Here is a 24,955-nt window from a genome sequence, read left to right as displayed (position 1 = left end):
AAGTCCACCCTCGTAAAACGTCGATTAGACAAATTATTTAACATAGAAAAAAAAATATATTTTTCAGATCGAGCTTGGCCGAGACTTTCTTTTTATTATTTTCGCATTTAAATGTTTGCTCATTGCTAAATTTACCAAAATAAAGTTATATCTAAGAAAATATTGATTGAAAATCGAAGATTGTAAAAAACAAGCAAACTAATTGTAACATGGCGGGGGCATCAAAGTTGATTTTCATGGGTCATTTGTGAAAAAGTTGTTTTGCTTTCAAGAATTCCTTGACAAATTAATAAGGGTTTAAAATGGCTTTTATGAAGAAAACTTGCAGGCTGAATTGTATTTATCTAAAGCCATTTTGCTTGATTCTAACCCGTTCCGATTTATGGCAGCATTTATGGAGGCAAAGTTGCCTGCAAAAAGTTAAACGTCAAAGTTTGTTTATCTTTCGATAGTTGCGCTGTGAGATCCAGGATTCTTCCAGGCGGTTTTCTCCCGATGGATTGGAAGCAGTTACTCAAATAGTTTGCGATACTGTTTTACAACATTTCGCATGTCGAACAGCTGGAAGTACAATCGTTCCCGAAAAAGATCCCCTTCTTCCGGATGGTTACAGAAGTGCACCATCCAACGATGCAGGGATGTACGCTTGAATGAAATTTTCGAAGATTTGATTCTAAAATCGCTGCTATGGATCGGAAACCAGCTAATCTCCGCTTACGAACAATTTCAGTGGTTTGCTGTCGGTTGATACTTCGCAAGATCTGGAGAAGGCTGGTATGTGTTTTAACTTTCGACAATGTTTTATGGCACCGCTCAGTTTACTCTTCTCCGCCAGATGGTCTGTCGTTGATGGTGTGCTGATTCTTCTAAGGAAGTAAATTTTTCTGAAATCGACTTGAATTTTTCATCCTACTTCGTCTATTCTATGAGATTTCCTTGTCATAAAACTGGCATTTATTAATTATGAGGAACCATCTTTTAAGCTCAATTTGTAAACAGAGTAATTGGGGAGTTGATGATGCACTTTAAAAAGCCTAAAAAGCAACAATAAATGCTTTTTGCTCTAATGCAAAACCAAATGATTTTATGGTTGCTTTTATAATGATAGAACACGTTTATAAAGTATTTTATCAAGACATTAATAAACAATTGCTAATGACGTTTATGCTTGAATTACAGAACAGTTTTAAGGAGGGATTGATAACTGTTTTAAATTTATTTTTAAAACAAGACAGTTTTTGACTTTCTTGCAAGACTATAAAAGGTTTTTACAACAACAAAAAGCTGAATTACTAAGCAGGAATGTTTTACACTTTGAAATGCTATACTTAAACTAATTGGATTGTTCATTGTCGTTATAAAACCATCATAAATCAGAGTGGATGCTAAATGGTTACTGGATTGTTACTTGGGCGTTACTCTTCGAGGATCCCACTTTTTTTAGCCACGTCTCGAACCGAAGCACTTTTTTTTTTTCGAGTGAAAGATTGCACGATGTTCCGGTCCAGATTTCGGTCAACAGGGTTCGGTTTACGTCCAGATTTTTGCTTGTCCTGGAAATTTGCTTCATCACCATACTTCCGAATTGCGTTTCGAACGGCTCTGAGGCTTCACCTTCCAATTTCGCTAATTGACTAAGAGAAATGTTGGGGATAGTACACCATTTGTGCACGATCTGTGTGTGCTTTTCCGGAGAAATGCTTCGCATTATCACGGAAATGTAAAGAAACGACACTTTCGATACACGAAACTGTTGGTTGAAATGTAAACAATGATTCAGCGTGATAATCAGCTGTTTAAACGTTATCTGAAACAAGCAGGGGTGTTCCAAAATCGTGCTTGAACATTTCTGGTAAGGGTATACCAAATGCGGCTAACGGTTTTCCGTCTTCTGAATCGTTTTCTGGCTCGATAAACGGACGGCTTAAGCGCTACCTCCAAGGAGGACCGTCCGTCGAGTCTTGTTTGCCCGGCTAGAAACCCAACCTCAGGGCGGGTTTGTTCAATCAGAACCAAAAATTTAATTTCAAAACGAAACAGAAGACTCAAACGGTACGATGGATCGAGATTCTCCACACAAAGAGGTCGCCTCAATCGCGACGAGAAAATAGTTGATGCTACCGGTCGTTCTACCTATCACGAAAAACAACACTCACCAGTATCATCACTTATTCAAAAATCTCCGTTGATCGAGACACGTGATGTCCCAGGCAGTCGAACCTGGCGTACAAGAACATAAACACAAAAAAGTAGAACGACGCGAAATGTGAGAATTCTCGAAACTAAAAAATAAGTTACATGGGAAACTTTAACATTTAGCGGAAAACATTTATTGGAGTAAACTACTATAAAACATTAAAGTTTATTTAATTGCATTATTAAGGTTTTCATTATTCGTGTTTCTTCCTCTCTAGTTTCCCTACTGTGTGCGGATTTATTCTAGTGTTCGCTAGCTATTTTTACTCATCGAGCTCTTCTTTCGTGGAGTGTGTAAATATGTGGTGTGGTTAACGCATGCGCATGGTTAGGTTAATTGTTTAATTAGTCACGGTACCGAAATAGCTGCTTGATGAATTGGTCGGCAAAGCAGATACCGGCTGGTTTGCGGCGGTATTGTGGCTATCGCCCGAAATGTGGCGATTGACGATGTTGCTACGGAAATTCCCAGTCGATGGATGGTCTCGAAGCTGGTACTGAACTCGCGCCGAAATGGATTTGCGCTGTAGACGACGTTGGGGACGTCGGTGTTTTTTAACGTGCTTACCGCGTGTGGCGGAAATGATGAAATGGCCGCTCTGTCGAAACGGTTTGCTTCCTTCCGGCTTTCCCCTCAAACCGGGACTTTTGACGCAGAAGCGTGGGGTTGAGAGTCACGCTTTTGTTGGAGATGCGGTGTGCCAAGCAGTGCTGTAAATTTTCATATCATTCGATTGAAGATGAACCACTACAACCATTCAATCAATTCTGTGTAAACGAATTCTCACATGACCATAATTTGAAGAGCCCCTTTCTCATTCGAAGCTCATTGTCACTGTCAATTAAGTCACTCAGTATCATTTGAAATACGACAGTGGAGTATGGAAGAAATCCAGGAAAATGGTACCGAACAGACAAGTCGACCCGATGTCGGATCAATTTAAGGCTAATTTAAGGTCGATGTCGACCCAATGTCGTGTTAATGTCGGGTCAATTTTGGGTTTATGTCGGGTCAATGTCGGGTCAACATCGGGTTGGGGTTTGATAGAAGTCAGGTTGGTGTCGGGTTGGCTTAGCTTTTTCGCCGGAATGTCGACCAGAGCTCCGTTTGTGTGTAGGTTACACTCAATCGAATGATATATAGCGTTTCTCAAATGAGAATGATCCATGCCTTCGTCAAATGACTAAGCAACTGATATCACCCCTTCGGAGGAGGTCCCCTTTGATAGCGAATAGCTACTTTTCTCATTTTCATCAAAAATGTTCAAATGATTTTGAGAATTTACAGCACTGGTGCCAAGTTTTGGCTGTGCTTTTTATACCGAAGTAATTAACGACTTTTTCAGACGACAAATCTCATCCACTACGATCTTGAGCCGATTGAACACTCTATCTCTTTCTCGCCCATACGGTTTGATTAAACTGTTTGTTTCAATCTATTTCTGGTTAGATTGTTATTTTTTACGAGAGAGAATGTTAAAATTCGAACCTTGGACTGAAACGACGAGTCTTACAAACCAGTGAACGTTTCCAGTGGCGGATAAAATGTATTTTGAAAGGCAGCTTATATGCAAGCGTTTCGTTTTTATGCGGATTTACAATATGTTTCATTTGTAATAGGGATTTCAATTTAATTAAAGTGAGCGTATAATTATTCCACAAAATGAATAAATATAAATAATAAATAAATAACGTGAACGATAATTATTAATGGAATTCATAAATAAATGACAAAACAAAATATAAATTCAAATAAATACGTGGCAATCCTTAAATTATATTTACATAAAAGTGACCATGCTACACCCCATAGACAGAAGAAAAGAAGTTGAGGGTTTTGATATGCATGGCAAACATTAAATCTCCTCACAATGTCGATAGAATGTTGTTGGATTTCTCCTGTATTCGCTCATGTAGTTCTCTTCAGAATTTTATTTTAATTCTTTCAATAATTTACCAGAAGCTCTGCAAGATAATTTCGCTTTAAAAAATCCATATGTTAGAATCAGAGTTACATTTTGCTCGTGCGAATATACAAAATATCAATCAGTCAAAACGGTTTTCCTGAAACGCATTTTTATAAATTCAAGGATTAATAAAAATTAAATCGTTCAATCATCCTGATCCAAAATTAAAGTCTAAATTCGATACAATGGGAAAAACTTCGTGTTTCTGCAACTCAAGCAAATTAATTATGATACTTAGAAAATTTGGACTGAACGTTGAACATTTTGCAAAAATCGCGAACTTACAAAAAAATTGCGGCTGTGCTCCCCTGGCTACGCTTATGGAAAAAGAGAGTGGAAATGCATTAGGTAGGTATGTGACATTTCCGGGGGCTGAAGAGAACTATTTAGATGGCAAAGCAAAAGCGAACTACTGAATCAGCAGTCTCTTGTGTTCAAATGTCGGAATATTAAATACTTATTGCTGATACAAATACAATATTGTTATCAATTGTAAATCAGTTAAACCAAGCGATGACAAATAAATTACTAACGGTCAATACAAAATACACAGCAAAACACTAAATTGCTCGTCCGATGATAAGAAAGAATCGTACTACCGCATTACCATCGTCATCAATGACGTCATGTCAACCCGTAAGCCACAGAAATAACGATACAAAATCAATATGACGAAGATGTAAATTAATGATTGATTTATTACTACATTAGCAAAGGACAAAAATATCAGCCGAAAGCGTCACTGTGTCAGCGTAGATGTGTGTGTGTGTGAATTTAGCAAGCAAAGTCGGAAAATCATTTGAACAAACACGCACACACGTCCCCATATGTGGCCCATTTCCGTTCAGCTCGGTGGAACGGAATAAAGGAAAAATCAATACATCCATAAATGGGGTGGATGGTTGGATGGGACGGACGATAACCAGTCAGTTTAGTCGAGTAGCGATATGGTTTATTGTTTTCCTCTTATCTAGGTTGACCTCGCCGATTGCTTCCTAGATAAACGCAGGAGAAAAACGACATAAAACAGATCCAAGACCAAGCGGACTCACGCTACATGGTGCATGGAGCGGCAGAACGGATGTGCCGTCTAGGATTGTGGCGATGTGAAGCTGCCGGGTAAATATTGGTCTTCTGTGTTTGGGCTTGGTATTCTTCACGCTCCACTTCCGATAGCGGACCGCGGGTGGTGCAGTGGCAGTAGAGAGCGGCAAGCGAAACGCTAAGAACACGTAGCACTATCAATCATTTTTTACAAATTGACGGTGCCATAAGGAAAATCGATTTCAAGGATAGATTCTTCCTATGTACCTATGCGTGTGTGGGTGTGTACGAAGGTGGGTAAGAGATTTTCTATTGAATCTTAAATTGATTTTTGATTGGGGGATTTCCACTGTCGTAAGGCGATGGGATCGCAAGTGTGGTTTGAACCGTTTTCTTAGGAATGGAATTACTTTAGACGGTGATTTATGGGAAAGGTACGGTTGATTTCGATTTAAATGGGGTTTACATTCGCATATCAACCAAATTAGTTGGAAAAGAGCTTTCCTTGGCATGCTGTACGGATTATACCATGTTTTATTTATATCACATACCCGGATCGTGTTGAATGTTATATTTATTACTGATAAATGTGTATTCCACTCATGGTCTTACCTGGAAAGAAACGAATAAAATAAATATGATATAGTATTTGTAGATTTGAGTATATAAGTGGAATTGACTGATATAAAGTTATTTATGGATAGTTAGATTCATATCTGATATATTATGATTTGTTTGATGAAATTGTGCTAGGATTCATAGACGACAGAAGTCAGGGGCCTTCCTTAACTCAGTCGGTTAAGGCACAGCTACAAAGCAAGACCATATTTCGTGGTCCGGTCTAGGGATTCTTCGGGTTGGAAAATTCCACAATTTCCCTTGGCATAGAATATGATTGTACTTGCCTCACAAGTGTACTAATGCAAATATGGCTCTCAAATTAATAACTGTGGAAGTACATCTAGAACACTAAGTTGATAGCACGCAATTAGCTAAAAAGTGAAGAATTTCCCTATATTCGGAGACTAAAGCTAAACAGTTTTGAATGATTATCTAAACACAAACTATTACTACTTATGACAAAATGTCAAAGGAATTGATTGCGATAAGTTGAATTTGAGTCGAAACAGCCAATTTTTCTTCGATTTACCTGTAGCAAGGGTTGCTTCCACGCAGCTTGCTGTAAAAAAAGGTTTTTCAGAATTAAGAAACCATTAGCTGTTGTACTTGTTAATGTGAGGTACACCGGGGCAAGTTGAAATGCATACGGTAGGTGTATTTCTTATCGGAAGTGAATAATCGCTGAGATTATTTCTAATCTAATAGTTTCCGGCAAAATAATTACAGTGAATATTTACTTCCGCTAAGAGATACACGTCCCGTTTCAACTTTCCCGCGCGTTTTAACTTGCCCTGGTGTACCTTACAATAAAACATGTTAAAACATGCGTTTGACAAGCAAAATTGGCAGGTTTTATTAGTCAAAGACAGAGGAGAGATGTACCAGTTATGGCTATACGTTCATATTATGGTGTGTTCCAATTATGGCGTATGGGAATCCTATTGACCATAACTAGAACATATCATAATAGGATAGCAGGATCGTATAGCCATAACTGGTACACTCACCCTACTTTACAACCTATTCGTGCAGCTTACAAGTACAAAATATCTCTATAGAGCAGTTGCAGGAAAAATAGCGAAAACAAATTGTATGGAAATTTGTGTAATAATTTTCAAAAATTAGGCCATTTTTGAACTTGTACATTTTTTTAAATGGTGTCCATGACATTTTTCAATAAATTGTGGCATGGAGAGGCCATTTCTGTTCAAAATGAAGAAATTTTGGAATCTTAAAACGTGAAGTTTGCTTTCTAAAGAATTCATATATTTAAAAGATCTAGAAATCCTAGAGTCATGATTTTCTTAATGGTGACATCTATCAGATTTCGCATACACTTAGTTCCGTTAATTGTTAACAGAGGACAGTACGGTTAATATGCAGTTAGATTAAAATCCAAAGACCCTTCTTATAAACATATTCTGCAAAAACAATACTTTCTAAGCTCCGCCCCTGACAGGATTTCCCGCCATTTTTTTGTGAATGAAGCGGGACAAAAAGTATGTATTGTGCAAAATATGTAGAAATGGAGAGACTAGGGACTTTTTTTTGACTTTAAATTAGCTACACAAATAATTTCTTGTGTTTGCGTGGTTTACATGTATGAATCTTTTCAACTTTAGTACATTTGAGATTTCAACTATTGTTTACATTTTCTAGTCCTATCAGGCCTATTTTAAAGTATGACTACCTTGGTGGGATTGGTTTGATTTGAATTGGAAAAGGAGACTTCTTATAACTACTATTTACAACTACAACTAACCTACAACTACTATATATACCTAACCTACTATATACAAATTGCTTATCAAAGCATGTTCTGATGTATTGCATTTCTGCACAAACCTAGTCCTAATGTCATCAATTTTGAAATCTAATTTTGGAACATTCGCCTCTTAGTGGAGATCTGAAATTCTTGTTTCAAAGGGGCGATCAAGAACCATCCTCAGCATTCTATTCTAAGCGACTTGGATTTTGTTCCTCTGAGTCTGTGCACATTATTCCCACACCGGAGCTGCGTAGAGGATCGCATGTGCTATTATTTGTTTGTAGACAGCCATTTTGTTCACTCTTGAGAGGCGAGATCTACGGCAAATCAGCGGATACAGACACCTAACCAAGGCGGAACACTTGATTACGGTTTTCTCCACATGCGACCGGAATAGGAGCTTTTCGTCAAACAACATCCCGAGATAGGTTACTTCGGCAGACCACTCAACCCTTGTGCCATCCATGATTACAGTACAAGAGGGAGCTGCGACCGTTGCTGAAGGTAGTTACGGGTGATCTTAACTAGATGCAAAGGAAAGTTGAAGTTGCAAAGCTTGTATACAAGCCCATTGTCCCAAACATTGTCAAACGCTTTCTCAACGTCTAACACTGCCATGGCTGTGGACATGGATACAGCCTTGTTACTTCGGATGTTATTCATCACCCGTACTAGCTGATGATTTGTGGAGAGCACCTTAATGAACCCGAACTGTTCCGGTAGGAGAATGTTGTGCTCTTCGACAAACTTGAGCAAACGATTGAGAATAAGTTTCTCGAACAATTTGCTCAGCGCTGACAGGAGGCTGATCGGTCTGTAGCTTGAAGTTAGCGTTGGGTCCTTCCCGGGTTTGCGGATGATTTTCGCTGTCTTCCAGATACTTGGAACGTAGCCCAAGTAACAATTTTGGTTTTATGAGGGTTCTGTAGACCATGTTCTAGACTTGTAAAATGCTATAAAACCACGATAAAACCTGCAATGTTTTTTGGGAGTGCAGTTCCAAGCATCTGTTGAACACAGCAGCCAGCAGAGAGTGAACTTTCATGCGGAGACTTTTCAACACTAGGTTGAATATTCCGTCTTCACGTTTTAGTCTATCTTCGTCATCCGAAAGACAGCGATTGAAGCCAGCTTGTACCGGTCCTTGAGTTCTTCTTCGATCGCCTTGGGGTCAACATTCGGTAGACCCCTGATAACTACCTTGAAGGGCTTCTCACCCGGGATATGGTGCGTGAAGTATTCCGCATTGGAATCCTTCAGGAATTTGACGGCGATTTCGTATTCCGCTTTCTTCCGGAGCATCACCTTAGTGCCGATCCTGCTGAGGAATGCGAAATCGCCAATGAGCGTCTTGAGTGGCACTACCTTCACCACCAGTGGAGGAAGCTTGACTTTCGCCGCACTCGGGCCGGCAGAATTCTCGGTTTCGACGGCGTCACCGATATCACCGATGTCACTGGCGTTCGTCGCGGTAACATCGTCGCGTCCGCTCGTACCATCGGACTGTCCTTGATTCTTCTTCTTCTTCTTCTTTTTCGTCCGCTTTACCGGGACTGGGTTGGTAGTCCCAACATCGGTGGGAAGAGTAGCGTACCTATTCGAGGTAGGTACCGAGCTACCCTCACCATTGTTCTTCTTCTCCGCTTGATCACGAAGTCTGCTCCGGGAGCGCTGTCTTCCCATAACGCGATACGACCAACACTACTGACGACGCGACATGCAGTATATCTGCGAACGTTTGTTACAAACTATAGGTTTATCGAACAGCTCGACAAAGCGAGCCAAAGCCGAACTGTACTGCTTGACGGTCAAGCAGAGAATGAGAGACTTCGGATGTTAATCTTAATACATAAACATAGGTACCAGACAGGTTTTGCAGTGTTAGTTACTCTATTTTGCAGTCTGTGAGAGACAAATCACAAATAGAGTGTCATAAAAATGCATGGCATGTGGCTCGCATGGAGCTCGAGAGAGCAAATTTTCTCTCTCAAATATGAAATTTTTGGCTCCCTGAGGACTGGCAGTAGAGCTGGTAAAACTGTATGGGAAAAATAATTTTTATTTAATTGTAGCTTGTTTAACAATAATTTCCTGGAAATAAATAAATGACAATCCATGAATGATTTTTTAGGCTATCGTCTACTTTTTTGACCTAAATATGCATCGAAAGCGAACTATTCAAACTTATCTCAATTTATATATTGTGTATATTTTTATTACTTCCTACCAGCGGAACAGGGCCATCTCTGTGGAAAATGGAATGGTGATATGATTAATTGGAGTTAGGGCTGTCATCTGATCACCCAATGAGCGACTGATTTTCTGAAATATACAAAGTGAGAATCAAGTAAACACAAAGTTTGCTTGTCTTTCACCCTGCGCAAGTGTAAAGCAGCGGAGAAGAGAAGACAGACACACACGGCTCCGACGCAAAGAGCGCCACTCAGTGTAGGGTTGCAAATAGGAAACCCAGCATAAAGACAAAATTCTTATTCGTTATGCTCTTCTTCATCTCCTATGCATGCAGTCATGGTAAGCAAAGTCTGCGCCGCACGGAGTGTTCCGCTCGCTTGGCTTTCTCACAGATTAGTTGGAAAAGAGTGTGCAAAGTAAATGCGAGAACCACACACTCTTTGTCGAGTGTTGTGAGATGCATGCACAAAGTTTCTTTGCTAATGCTCTGAGGTGCTTTCCAGCCCTGATTGGAGTTACATTTTCCATTACTATGAAAACTGATCAACCGTAGACGGAAGTCTCACGACTAATCGATTCAAAATTAACTGGTTTTTCATTCAAAATCTTCTCATAGGCTCAGTAAAATTTTCCTCGTGTGTTCCCAAACCGAAACATGCGCAACTCAACGAAAAGTACGATTGATTGAATTTATTTTCTCGTTTCTTTCAACTGATTCTTATGTAATTTGGGCCGCTTGTATGTGTCGGTCTCAGGGCACGGAAATTTACATGATTTTTTGGTAGTGTGTACGTCACAACTACATCATAGCAACGATCCGCTACAGTTTGTTGCAGTGGCGTCGCGTAACCTCACTTTTCACCTGTGCACCAACTTTCAAAAACAGATTTAATGCCATATTCATACTCAAATCGGTTGAAAAACACACTTAATATTCTAGTTAACTCGATATCTATCCATTGCAAGCAATATTTTGATAATTGTTTATGTTTTGAGAGTTGGTGCACAGGTAGATTGAGGTTAAGGCGACGCCATTGGTTTGTTGGAACTCTGCAACATCTGAACTTATTTGTTGAGGTAGAAGATCACGACGTCCTACTGACGGCATGAAATCGAACGACCGTTCTCCCTGGAAATAACTTTTAGATCTTTAGAAGGCGCACATTTTGTCTCCACAGAACTTGACGATATTTTGCGCCGATCAAGAGCTATTGACGTTTTGACGTAGAACTACGTCTGTGATTTCTATATGGGGGTACACTTTGTGAAAACCAAAAATGGAACATGTAACAAAATTATGAAAGATTTTGAACGTTAATAACTCAGCTGCCCCTGGACCAATTTCAATAATTTTATCACCAATCGATCAGAAATATTCCTAAGCATCTGAAAAATTCAAAACTTTATCATTTTTCAAAATGTCACTATTTAAAATTGCACGAATGTGCAACTATTGCTATGATAATTAAAATTATCACCGATTACCTGCAAAATGCGATTTCCCTAACACAGTTTTCAAAGTTGAATTCCATCTGGTTTCACCAAATGGTGTTTATTCAATCACCGCGGTGGTGTTCTGTGAATCAGTAGCTCTTCGTGAGTCGCTGTGAGCCATCTATGTAAAGCGCGTCATACTAAAGAGTATTAACAGAGAGAACCCCGCTCAAATTCCTACTCCCACGCAAAACACAAGCTCCTGCTGCAGTTAACAAATAAGATTTATTAAATAAGCCCATGGGGCTGCCCTTTGTAGTTTTTCTACTTAAAATATGCCCTTTTCAAATGTGAATATCTCTGGTTGGGGCAAACAAAAAAAAAGTTTTTTACGGCATTTGGAAGGGCGTATGTTATCCTCAATAATATGAAAAAATGGAGGTATGTTATTTTTTAAAGTCGCAAGAAATCAATTTGAATTTATTCATATTTTTACTATATTTGGGTTTATCTTTTTTATTAGAAGAGATACAGACAGCAAAATTTGGTTTTAAAAATCCGTCATAAAGAGTTTCAAAAGTCTCTAGAAGATGACTTACATGAAAATTTTTAAATAAAAAAGCTATTGGCAAAATATGGTTTTTACAGGACCACTCTAATGACAAATTTAAATAAAATGTGCTAGTACATTTGTTTGAATATTTGAACATTTGTGACTTCGGAGAAGTTTTTGTGCTTAAAAATTCCCTTCTTTCGGTGTTTGCAAGCATCAGGATGGACCTCAAATTAGAGTATTTTTTAAAACTAACTTTTTGTTTTACAAAATAAAGACATTAACTGAGGTAATTTCAAACAACTTTGTTGAAGATAATTTTTTGACGAGGACTATGTCTGTGCACTTTATGAAAACCAAAAATGGAACATGTAACAAAATTATGAAAGATTTTGAACGTTAACAACTCAGCTGCCCCTGGACTAATTTCAATAATGTTATCACCAATCGATCAGAAATACTTCTACGCATCGATAGTAATGCTTTCGACTTTTGATTTTTAACAAAAAACTATTGAAGAAGTGGTAAATGTCAAGCATTGTCCAATGAACAAAGAAAAAGTGATAATTTTATCATTGTTTTCATGAAATAAACGTTCTTCCCAAACCCATTCGTCATAATCGAGTATCATTCGAGTATCATTCTGCTTTAACCTGAAAAGATATAAAAGAGCGCTGCTGTCTAGCCTAAACTCATTTTCGCTTCGGATGGTGTCGTGAGCAGGCAGCAGAAGCAGCAATAGCAGCAGTAGGAAAGTGGCAGGTTAGGTAGTCCACTCTTCTATCTAAATAGTAAGAATGACTGGTCGTGGCAAAGAAGAAAAAAGTCTTGGTAAAGGAGGCGCCAAGCGTCATCGTAAGGTTCTTCGTGATAACATCCAGGGTATTATCAAGGCCGCCATCCGTCATCTGGCTCGCCGTGGCGGTGTCAAACGTGTCTCCGGTCTTATCTACTAGGAAACCCGATGTGTGCTGAAGGTGTTCCTGGAAAATGGAAGCGGCAGGGACGCACTCTGTACGGTTTCGGAGGTTAAATCATCACCAACTTTGGCAACAAAACGGCCCTTTCCAGGGCCACCAAGTTTATTACAGTTAATAGTTGGAATAGAATTTATCTGTGCCTGTTTGTCGACATTCAGAACCACACGCCCCCAAAGACCACACAAAATGCTCTCCAGAGTTGTAATCTTGTAATCAAATGATTTTGATCGATTATCTTCATCGACTGTCTGTTTCGTTAATAACTAGTTAATTTCCCTTTGCTTTCAAGGTGTTGACATTGGCAAACAACGCAAAAGTAGAGGAGCCAGTGTCGCTACTTGATAGCAACTACTCATGATGGGAGGAGTCTGTGTAGCTTAACGGCGTGTGCAAAAAGAAAGGCAATCCATCATTTTGTGATTGTTTCCCAAACACAGACATCATATTGCAACACCATCGTGATTATATATAAGACCACGTAATCCTGCGTCACCATTGCGCACAACCCTATAGGGCTGTGTCCTGTAGTTTTTTTTTTATCTCTTAACGTTCTCGGCTTAGAGAAATTTTTTTAAGTTTACTTAGGGTGTTCCTGGAAAAAAAAATTTTTTTTGCACTAACTTTTTTATATCAAATTACTCATGAAAGTCATCTTCTAGAGACTTCTAAAGCTCTTTAATACGAATGTGTAATTGCAAAATAGTTATCTGTATCTCTTCTAATAAAAAAGATATATCCAATTATAGTAAAACATATAAATTAAAAATGATTTTATATTTGTTTAAAAAATAACTTGCCTCTAATATTTTCATTTTATTAAGAATAACATACGTTCTTGAAAATGCCATTTAAAAACCATTTTTTTTGCTTTCCCCAACTAGAGAGACAGAATTTGAAAAGGGAATATTTTTTAGTAGAAAAACGTCAATAACTCTTGATCGGCGAAAGATATCGACAAGCTCTTTGGAGCAAACGTTTGCGCCTTGTAAAGATCTAAAAAATATTTGAAGATACTGTTGCGTTTTGACGCTCGACGAACCCCGTGAAGAATTGTTTGATATTGTAGTGTGTTTGTTTGTCGTTCTTCGGGGTTTTCTTGGACACGCCGGTGCTGTCAATGATCACAGTCACAATAGATCAGTGAAAGCAAGCGACGGCACGGTGCATTGGAAGAGCAAATCGCTCTGTTGGCTATTCCAATGCGAGAAAACACCGAAATTGTAAGTACTGTAATGTATTTTATTTTGATGAGTATTTTAATTATATAAATATTACAGCTTTGCAGCATGTGGCAAATATTGCAATTGTTTTATTTGCTCTGCTAAAAGATCGGTGCTCATCGCCATTGTTTTCAACAGACACTTTTGCTGATAAATTTGAAATAAAAAATCTAGTGCAAAACAACTGGTTTTTAGAGACACCCTAACTCAATTCAAGAAAATCGCTCTAAATCGGCAAACTTAAGAGATACAATAAAGTTCTTTCTACAAAGTTGCTTGAAATTAGCTCAGCTATAATTTTGAAGATTAATTTGTACCTTAATTTCTACAAACAAAAAAGTTTTGATTTTTGATTTCAGTGATAATAAGAACCACCCTAGAATTCCTTGTCATAAAAATGAGGGCCTAACTATAAGAAACAACTTTGTATAAGACGCTTTTAGTCTAAAATTTCAATTTCAGACTCAAAACATATCCTTCCATCTAAATCTGCATTTTGGACCACTGTGCATTGAGTCATCTTCACAAAGGTTTACATAGGGGAAACGCTCCTATAGTTACGGTACGTTAGACGTACGTACCGAACTTATAGGAGCGTTTACCCTAGTCAAAAATGAGGAATATTTTATGTAATCTTAGCTGGAATAAGGAGCTATTGAATTGAGCTGATATTTTATAAATCTTTTCATTACTGGCTGTAATTTTTCGGTTGCTAAATCCATTAGGTACTGACCTTAATTAAAACAGTAAATCAAACGTTTCCTAGAAAGTAATATGGCAAAATCATTTACATTCAAAGACCCATACTCACCGATAACATAGGAGTACCCATCCAGGGTGAGCACACACTTTCTGGTAGCCGGACCGGGTGCATATCGAAGCGAACGGGTCAGCAAGTTCTTCCCCGTTATAATCCTTCCACTCAGTGGATCCGAGTGGCACTTGTGCACCGTATCCTTGCAGCAGACGGCACTACAATCACTGCAGTCTCCGTAGCACTCGTGACACTGAGCCGGTCCACGTTCTCTCGATTGGACCATCTTCACGGCTGCTGTCGAAGGCTTCGTCACCAAAGCGGTGGATGCCGTGGCAGCAGCCTGAGCCAATTCTTCATCGCTGCTGCTTGAATCGGCCATTTTTATTTTTATTTATCTTTTTCCGAACGGAATTAATCTTCGGTGGATTTTATCGATCTTTGCACAATGCACACACTATTAAATGGTTGTTATTTCCTTTCTCTATCTCCCCCACTTGGAACCACTCAACGGCACATAATTTTTTTATCGTCGTAAGATATTTTCTCAGTCGCTTTTTCTCAGAACCATCTTTATTACGACGGCTTGTAGAAATTTACATTTTCTTCACGTACTCGAAGCCTTATAGGCCCTCCAACTTTTTCCAGTCTTTTATGAATGGTACACTGTTCACTGTAAAGCTATTTCAAAGCAGCTTACAAACACTTTCAGCGAAAAGCACCAGTGCGTAATTCTAATTAACTCAAAAGTCGCACCCAAAACTTGATCAATAAATTACAATCAACTTAATTATTAATTGACTTCCACCGATGCTATTTAAGCACAGCCTCACAAAACTCGGAAAGAACTCTCAGACCCTCCAGGTTGGCATCCTGGCGTGAGTGGGAGTCACGTTTCTTCTGGATTCTTCGCAGCAGAAGTACGTTTTTTTCCGTAATGCAATTTCACCTACATAGTGCACTTGCTGCTGCTGGGACACTTTTTACGGGCCAGCAAATGGCACACCTTCAGGCTGTTGTTGTTTTCCCGGTTCTTGATTACTTGATTTCCCATGCTTCATTGACGGCAACGATGGTGTGTGGGCGGCTCCAGATCTCCGGGGATCCACACAGCAACGTGATGGGTGACCATTACTCCACGCTCCGGTTCACATTGCTCGAGCTTGCCTCGAGGAACGAGTTGGAAATTTTAACATCCAATATAATTATGGTAAATAAATTAGCAGCTTAATTGAAATCTCACTTCTTGTCTTTTCAACGACAACGGCAACGATGGCGACGCCATGCTGTTGGTACTGCCGGTGACACAGTGTGGTATTTGCGGCAGTTGTTGAGTGTGGCGGAATTCGTCCTGTTTAAATTTCTCGTTTCAGCGACCAGGCAGCAGCGGACAGGTTTTCGGTTGGACGGGTTAATTACGAACGATTACACGAAGAATTTCACGTATTAATTGCTGTCGGACGCGATGACGGACGCGGTTGGTTGATTTACGAACAATTGCGCGGGTTTTTTTTTTCTCTCGCAGATTGGGGATGGATGGATGAACAGGATACACACGTAGTTGACTTGGCCGAGATCGATACACCTGATGACGTTGAAGGCGATGATTTCTTCACAATTGACGGCAATCAATTGATTTTTTTTTCGATTCACTTAAATAACTGAATAAACAAAGGAACTTAAATTGTTGGTAGGGTTCAGTCAATGGAGCGATGCAGTGCGGAGTTTGGCTGATGTGCTTTGTTTGTGCGTTTTTAATTTTTTTTTCTGATGTTACGAGTCGAAGAATTGAATTCATTATAGTGACCGGAAAATGTAAGACTGTCTTCCAGTTTTTTTTATATAAGAAATGAAAAATGTGTAGCTTATATTTTTAAACTAGTCATTGGATATTTTTATTTATTTTTCGTAGGTCCCTGTTCCTCAAACGAGTGCCTATCATCAATGGGAGGCTATAAATCCCTTTAATATCGAGCCCAACATGGAACGAAACCAACGGGTTTACGGGTTTACGTACCCCGTAACGTGGGTAGATCACCTTTTAGTGGTACGTTACGGGATGTAAGATCTACCACCGATTCCTAGTCCTGACTTCTTCAAACTAGGGGAACAGGATTTTTCAGTAATCCAAGGAACACATCTTAGTCCTTGTTACATTTTATGCCTTGTTGATAGTGACAAGACTCGGCTTTGTCTACCGAGGATGATCTTGAAACAAGGAAAAAAATGAGTTAGTTGCCTTCATGTATGTGATTCCTAATCTTCTATTCGTTGTTCCCTAGTTTGAAGTGGTTAAGACTAGGGTTCTGATGCATGGTCATTATCGGTGTCATACCTTGTTGCTAAGGAATCCAATTTTGACTGACAAAGGGGCGCGCCTTTGGAGGGTGTTTCAACACTCCGAAGGGTATAAATAGCGGGACCTTTCAATTAGAATCGGATCCTTGCGATAAATGCAAGAGTGGCAACTGTAAAAAAATCGAATACTTCATCATTTCTCAATAGTGATGGAGTAATAGACATGCACTAAACTAAGGACACGGGATATACTACAATAGATCAAATTACTGGTCGCAGTAGTGTTAGGTCCCGAATAGAGGGAAAAAACGGGTTTACTTCACTTCCAAAGAAGAACGTGACTAGAGGTTTTTGCCTTACAAAATCCCAACAACCTCGGCTGAGATTGAATCCAGACCCAAACGGGGTGAGATGGCAGTAGCGCTTACAACTAAACTGCTAACATCGGTTTTCAAATGTGCTCATTCTACAAATACAACCAAAACATTTCGCTTATGAAACTTTTACAGAGGATGAAAAAAAAAATCCCAGAAACTTTGAACTAACTAATTTAATTTTACACGAAATTCATCATTGACTTAAATCATGAAACGTACACAAACACGACCAAAAAGTATACACTTAGACAAATTCATGTAAATTTAGGTGCTCTGAGACTGACATATACGAGCACCAATTCTGACATAAAATTGAGTCATAATAGACGCGAAATTCAGCTAAATCAAACGCACTTTTCGTCGAATAATGAACAGTCTTGGAGTACTTAAAATTACATGACATCAGAGTTGGTTGGAAATGCTAACATGAAGCTTTAGTGTGATGATTTATTAGCTAGAGAATGATCTTTAGAAGAGGGTAGGTGGATAGTTCCGTTAGAGTACGGCAGTATGAAAATTGAATAGAAGTTGAAAATGAGCGAAGGGCCATTAATGCGACAGTTTTTCAAGATAGACGCACATTTTTGCCTAACCCGTACGATGTACGCGGGGACTTGAAGTATGTCTCCAAGTCCACAGGCAAAAATGTGCGTCCCTCTTTTTGCTCATAAACTGACTGTGGCTGTGGAATAGTTCTAGCGACGTTTTCATCACTACCTAAAGCCTCACGTTGCGAGAGCATTTTCAGTCGATGGTGTGTTATAATGCAGTTCTTCTTTACCCAACTATTGTGTTGCTCCTCTCGTCAGGACCAAATTACATGACATGTTTGTTTACGTCTCATCCTTTATGTCTAAGATGGATTCCACCACGTGTAAAATTAGGTATTTCTAAGTGTGTACGTACACACTTAGAAATTACTATTTTTACATGTGACAGAATCCATGTTTGACATAAAAGATGAAACGTAAACAATCATGTCATGTAATATTAAGTACTCTGTAATTTATGTCAAAATTGACCCTCGTATATGTCAGTCTCAGAACACCTAAATTTACATGAATTTTTCATGTGTTGCGCTCAGAGCACCGAAATCTAAGCAACTTTTTCGGTGGGTGCCTGCAAACATTTAGCAGTGAAACAGATTGGCATTGAATATGAACAAAATTATAAATAAAGGCTGACTAAAAGTAAATTGGACGTCCCTCACACGCCACTAGCACGCCTCTAGTGTGTGGAATCGAACATCTTTGACAGTGGTTTGTTTACACCTCTATAGAAAACAACTAGTGCAAGTTTGATCAAAGTAGTCGAGCGCGTTCAGAAATAACTTCAAATGGAACTCTAAAGAAGAGAAAATACTGTGCACAAACGCCTGGGAAATCCAAAATGGTCCGTTTACAAGCTGGCTAAAGTGCTGAAGTGCCAAAAACAACAGTTTGTCGAGTGCTCAAAACCTACAAGGAAACCCTCCGAAAAACACGCGCACATTTGCGCCCGATGAAAAACATAACGTTTTGGTTGAACACGTACGCGCTCTTCCTTGTGTTGTAATGTTCATTTCAAACATGCTGTCCAATACACACACATGAACGTTTTGTTGAAACCACGGTTTTTTCATATGTGCAAACACGGTGTTTGAACACGATGTTTTTCTTGGGATTGCTTTTGTTGTACGGATTACCGTGCCAGACCATTTTCTACGTTGTTCATAATGATTGTGCAATCAAGTGTTTAGAAAGCATCAACATATTATGAAATATTTACAAAATGTTCCATGTACTTACAGCTGTAATGCACGGGAAGTATTATTTAAAATTTTATCATTTCAAAAATATTGTTGAAAAATAAACAAAAAATATTTTATGCGCAGAAGTAGACACTGTGTGGAATTTGGTGCTTGTAGGGTATTTTTACCTTGTGTCGTGTTTGAGATAGGCGTATATGTCAATGTTTTCATCTGGAAATCTTCTTCCATTGACCTTTCTGTCGTTTATAACACGCACACTTGCGTAGTCCCATGTTAAAGTGCGAAGTTTGTTATCCTCACTTTCACTCCAGCCAAAAATGTTGGTTTGTTATTGTTATCCTCACTTTCGGACTATTAATACTCGTGCGCGTAGAATGGACTATGGTAGAATAATTTCCTGATGGAAACATATGACTTAGAGCTTAGATAATTAAAACATAGGTTTGCCATTTCGGAAAATAAAATGACAACAAAAATGTGGCGCCTAACTGAGAAAGGCGGTCAACGGGTGAACTATTTTTTCTCCCTGCGCATTCATAACTTTGCACGCTAAGATAAATTTACTTAGATTGCACAAAGAAATTATCTTGATTGGGTGCATAGTGAACAAACCCAAATGGTGTTGATATATGATTTATTTTTATGCAAAATTGTCATAAATTTTCCCATGTTTTTGTTCGTCCAGTTTAGTTATTTAATCAAAGCGTGCAGAGTAATTTGTGATTAACGTGTATATCTGCATTTGCGTGAACAAACACTTTCATTACCGATTTCTGTCTAAAACAATAGTGATTCATACCAGAAACCAAAATAGGGTTTCGACGGTGGGAGTTTCAAACTTGTACTATAGCTGCTTCCAGTCCAAGTTCAAAAACGTTTCACAAGGTTCTAGTGAAAAACAGCTGTTGGTTTTTGATGAACATTTGAATGATATTTTCTTAGGTTCCAGCTCAAGAGTCTTGTAGAATTGGATTAACGTCTGCGGTGCCATGAAATTCTCGGTTATTTGCAGCGATCACTTCCAGGATGATGACTTCATTATTCCGCTTTGCAAAACTCAGGAATTAGCGTTAATTGATGTCTATTAATTCTCAATAATATATTATAAAGTTTTCTTATCTGCAGACTACTACCAACAGCTGTTCCGTCTTCAAATCGGAACGTTGCGAGCCAAATTTCACGTTGTCGTTAGTTCGATGGATGTTGACTTTCAATTTAGCGAGTCGGAATCGGAATGTATAGAGATTGACGATATTCATGACAATATAGTTGCACATTAATAATAATATTGACTCCACCACTTAAGATTGAACACATCTAATAAAAATCAAAACAAAACCGATGTGATGCGCCATCCAAAATATTAATTTACGCAGGACAGTTTTGATTCGAAATGCGCACTCATTTCAGCTGCTAAACTTATAGTTCATCCGTTGGCCGACAGATAGCGCGCTATCAATGTTACTTTTCGAGTAAGAGCAGGGATGCCCGACTGAGCAATCTATGTTTTAATTATCTAAGCTTACACGCTAATTCAAAACTACCCAAATTTGGGTAGAATCCACCAAGATCGGTCAAAACTGAACCTACCCAAAAATGGGTAAACTGTGTTGGGAGTGACAAGTTGACAAATGAACAAAGTTGATCGGATTCATGTCGATGTTGTTCATTTGTCAACTTGTCACTCCCAACACAGCTTACCCATTTTTGAGTAGGTTCAGTTTTGACCGATCTGGGTGGATTGTACTCAAATTTGGGTAGTTTTGTAATAGCGTGTAGAGTCAGTGTATAATGAGTCACGCCAAGAGTGAAGCCAAGTCTACCTATTGAACTGTCAAACTGGCTACCTATCGTGCAAAATAAATAAATATCACGATGCTATGAAAGCTTCGTGTAGCTTTGGTACATATTGCAATAAAATATTGTAGGTATTGCAATAAAATATAAAATTTGATCGAAGAAATGACCATAAACACGCAGTGAGCATTTCAATTGTAATTAGATTCGTTTGGTTTAATCCGACAAAAATATCTGGGAATATCTTTTCATAGCCGTGGGGATACAAAGAGAAAGTCGACGGAAGGAATCTGTCAATGTTACTTAGGACCTAATGCAATATTCAGCTTGACTTTAGCAATATGCATTATTTGTTATTTTACAGGCACTGGAAGCATGATGAAAAATATTTCTGTTAAATAGAAAGTAGAAAGAGATGCACTTTATCATTGTTTTACTTCACTATTTTTTCTTTATCGAATGTTGGTAGAAATCCACAAGTTCTCTATATCTTTTGTACCAACGTAATTCATATATTCAGGCATACTCATATTTGTGAACTCAAAAGCATAAATTACGCGCAATGCATGCATGTTCGCTCACCAAGAAATCAAAATGAAGGCTCTGGAGATTAATCGTAATTTTATCAAAGAACCCTTTGCAACACGCTGCACTGTTGTTCTTTGAGACGTTGAAAACACAATGTTCAAACATCATGTACAAACATTAGACGCGCCCACATGTTCGAACACAAGGTTAAAAAGATTATGTGTGAGTGCAAACATGAAAAGCAGCAACACAGCGAAAACACTTTCATCTCGAACACTACGTTGTATGTAGAATACCGAAGACTGACCCTAAGTATGGAAAGGAATCAACGGACCTACGAAAAAATTGGAATGAAGGATCGCCAGCTGCGCAGCAAGGTGTTGAGGTGCGTTAATGCCAACCCCGGTCTTTCAATCCGATATGCGGCCAGAAGGTACAAGGCCAACTTTCAAACGGTGCGGAACATCCTTGCCAGGGAAGGGTACAAGTCGTACAAAGCCAGTAAACATCCGAACCGGCACATGAAGCAGAATTCCGTGGCTAAAAAGCGTGCAAGGCTCTTGTACGACCGTGTTTTGACGAAACACAAGGGCTGCTCTTTGATCGATGACGAAACATACGTCAAACTCGATTTCAAGCAGCTTCCCGGTCAAAAGTTTTACATTGGGGATGTGCCGGGAAGATTCAAGTTCGTGTTTGTCAACAAGTTCGCGAAGAAGGTCATGATTTGCCAAGAAATTTGCAGTTGTGGCCTGAAAACGGAACCATTCGTCACATCCTCGACGATGACATCCCATGTTTACATCGAAGAATGCCTGAAAAAGCGTGTATTGCCGTTCATCCGCAACCATAGGGGCAAAGTCATATTTTGGCCCGATTTGGCCAGCTGCCGCTACTTCAAGGTGGTTTTGGAGTGGTATGCTGCCCACAAGATCGATTTTGTCCCCAAGCTAATGAACCCTCCGAATTGCCCGGAATTTCGACCAATCGAAAAATAATGGGCAATTTCAAAGTTGCGAGGTTCGAGATTTCGTTCGAACTGGAAAAATGTAACCATTTAATGCTGTAACTTTGAAATTTTAATAAAAGTACTGTAAAGTAATTATTAATGGACTTTTACACTTATTGAATCATGAATTACAGGTCTTTTTGTGGGTACCAATTTACTTTTAGTCAGCCTTTAGACGTTCTGCATTTTTTCATCGAATGAATAATGTGTGGATGTAGTGAACCATTGGCCATCAGGCGCTAACAAATGTTTTAAGCACGAAAACCCGAAATCAATCCAATTGCCTCGTGGGTTAATGTACATTAAAATTTTATGGAGAAAATAATGTCGTGACATTTTCCTTATAAAATTTTCATGACATTTACCACATCTGGTCGGGGGTAGCCTTCAATGGCTTGGACAGATGGCAGAGCATCGTTTCGCCTTTTCTTATGTTTTTTTTTCTTTATTTTAAAATTTGGTGGTTATTTTCAAACATAAAATGTCTTCATTTTAAACAAGGGCAAAATCCATTAAGGGGAAAAATCGAATAGATTCCTGAAAAAGAATATATATAGGGGAAATGGCTCTAATGTTGGCCTATGGATCTAAGACTGGACCTTTCGCTTAAAGTCTGATATATATCAATTTTATCTAGATGAACGCGTCATTGGGACGGTACTGATGGATATTTTTGGTCGCTATTGAAAATTTAGTCGATTGCTGAATTTATGTATGGGTCCTAATTAGGGGCATCCATTTTCCCTACATGGAAACATAGATTGTCAGGTGTGAAGTCGATGAAATGCGGAATGGTCCAACAACAGTGCCCTTAAGTGCCCATGGGCTGTTGTATTTTATAGAATATTTAATACAACACGTGAGAACTTGAGGTTCAAAAGTTGACGCGAGTGCTCTTAGGTCAAGGAAAATTTTTATATAGATTATGCCAACTATAGCTGAAAATTAAACGATAGGAGATTTTACGCGACGGTTAAAATTCAGAACTTTTTTTTTCTGTGTAAGGGCCTTACGTGGGTGCTGGAAAAATATGGGAAAGTGAAGTGTGTCATCTGGGAAAAATTTCCACCAGTGCTGGGCCTAGATATGCATAGGGGCTGCCCATTAACTGCGTAGACAGTATTTTTTGGGATTCTGGGTCCCCTCTACCTGTGTAGACAATTTGTATGGGCCGTGAATAATAGCCAACTCCCCCCATAAACTATCTACGTAGTTTATAAACAGCCCCATACAGAGGTGCAAAGAAGTTACATGGACGTGGAAAATGAGAATCCCTCCTTACTCAATCTCTTCAATCGGAAGGGGAATACATTCTATTCAGGGAATTAGAATAAATGCATTCTGTGTTAGGCGGAGGGTCACCGGATTAATTCCTGTCTCAAGTGGATGGTCCGAAAGCAACCGGAAGAGGGAAAAGACAGGGACAGTCAGAAAGAAATGAAAGAACAGAGCGGTACGTACGCTAGTGTAGCGACGGGAAGTGAATTGGACAGCAACAGTCAAGAAGAAGGAAGTAATCGTAGTGCAGCATGAGGAGGTGGTAAAAATGAACCAGGCGACCCCGGAGACCCAAGCCCAACAGTAGGAAACCCAAACTGACGACAGAGCATTAGGTGGATCTGGTGGCCTACGAATCGGCGAGAAGAAAATGAGATTGAAAGAGAAGAAAAAATAGATTAGTGAACAAAAGTCAAAATGTCAATCATTGTATAAAAAAAAAAAAAATATTCCCTCGGCTTCGTTTAGCTCCAAGAGACAATAAACCTTCCAAATAAATATTTTGCAAATTTGACCGATTGACTCGTAACGTGTCGAGGGGTAGATGTGCGTATTGTGTAACGCTAAACTGAGGTGAGCAACCACCTCTTCACAAAATCGTAAAATCGTTTTTACTAAAGCCCTCTAGGAAAAGTATAAACAACTGTCACCAAAAATCTTTAAAAAGCAGATCCCTTCGATTACACAGTTAGATTGGAACAACTTTAGGCAGACGTCCAAACTTTTACTAGAGGGCTTTAGTTTTTACTACAGAATCTGACGCATCCAAAAAAACTGGCAGCAATCCATGAAGGCGTAAACAAAAGAGGTTGCACAGACCGAACTCTTACTTAACACTAAAGGGTGTCCCACATCAAATTTCATCACGGAAAAAAACGCTGTACAAAATTACCCTTTGGGTATTTTTTCTTGAACATTTGGGTAGAAGTAGTTTAGAGTGTATTGTTTACACTGTATTTTTATCACCGTCCAATTTTCGAAAGTTGGAAAAAATGGCGTCACCCGAAAAGCAAGGTTGCAAATTGAATTCACGCAAACACCTGTAAAATCCTCAACTCTCTCATCGGGATATCGGACAACACCTCAGAATCGTGCAGTCAACGGTGAGTCGTGTGATTAAACGTTACTACGAAATTCTGAGCATCGTACGGAAGGAGAAATGCGGTTAGAATGGATGTTCTATAAGTG

At 39.0% G+C, this 24,955-nt stretch overlaps 1 protein-coding gene across 7 annotated transcripts in view; it reads right to left on the bottom strand.

The window, feature by feature from the left end:
* LOC135709868 (dual specificity calcium/calmodulin-dependent 3',5'-cyclic nucleotide phosphodiesterase 1-like) overlaps nt 1–24,955 on the bottom strand; it is a 714,199-nt gene that overhangs the window by 386,342 nt on the left and 302,902 nt on the right. For 4 of the 7 annotated variants that reach the window (XM_065232294.1, XM_065232298.1, XM_065232300.1 and 1 more), the window contains exon 2: nt 14,788–16,391. The exons of 2 other annotated variants lie outside the window; for them this stretch is intronic. In XM_065232294.1, the coding sequence (XP_065088366.1) occupies nt 14,788–15,112 (325 nt within the window). In that variant the 5' untranslated portion in view covers nt 15,113–16,391. Of the gene's footprint in view, nt 1–14,787; nt 16,396–24,955 lie in introns of those variants that run through there. One more of the 7 variants, XM_065232297.1, reaches the window with a different exon arrangement.

Source organism: Ochlerotatus camptorhynchus, unplaced genomic scaffold (genome assembly GCF_037179485.1).
Source record: "Ochlerotatus camptorhynchus isolate MF236.1 unplaced genomic scaffold, CSIRO-AGI_Acam_v1.1 ptg000367l, whole genome shotgun sequence".
Lineage (NCBI taxonomy): Eukaryota > Metazoa > Arthropoda > Insecta > Diptera > Culicidae > Ochlerotatus > Ochlerotatus camptorhynchus.
This window is presented reverse-complemented; position numbering and strand designations above follow the sequence as displayed.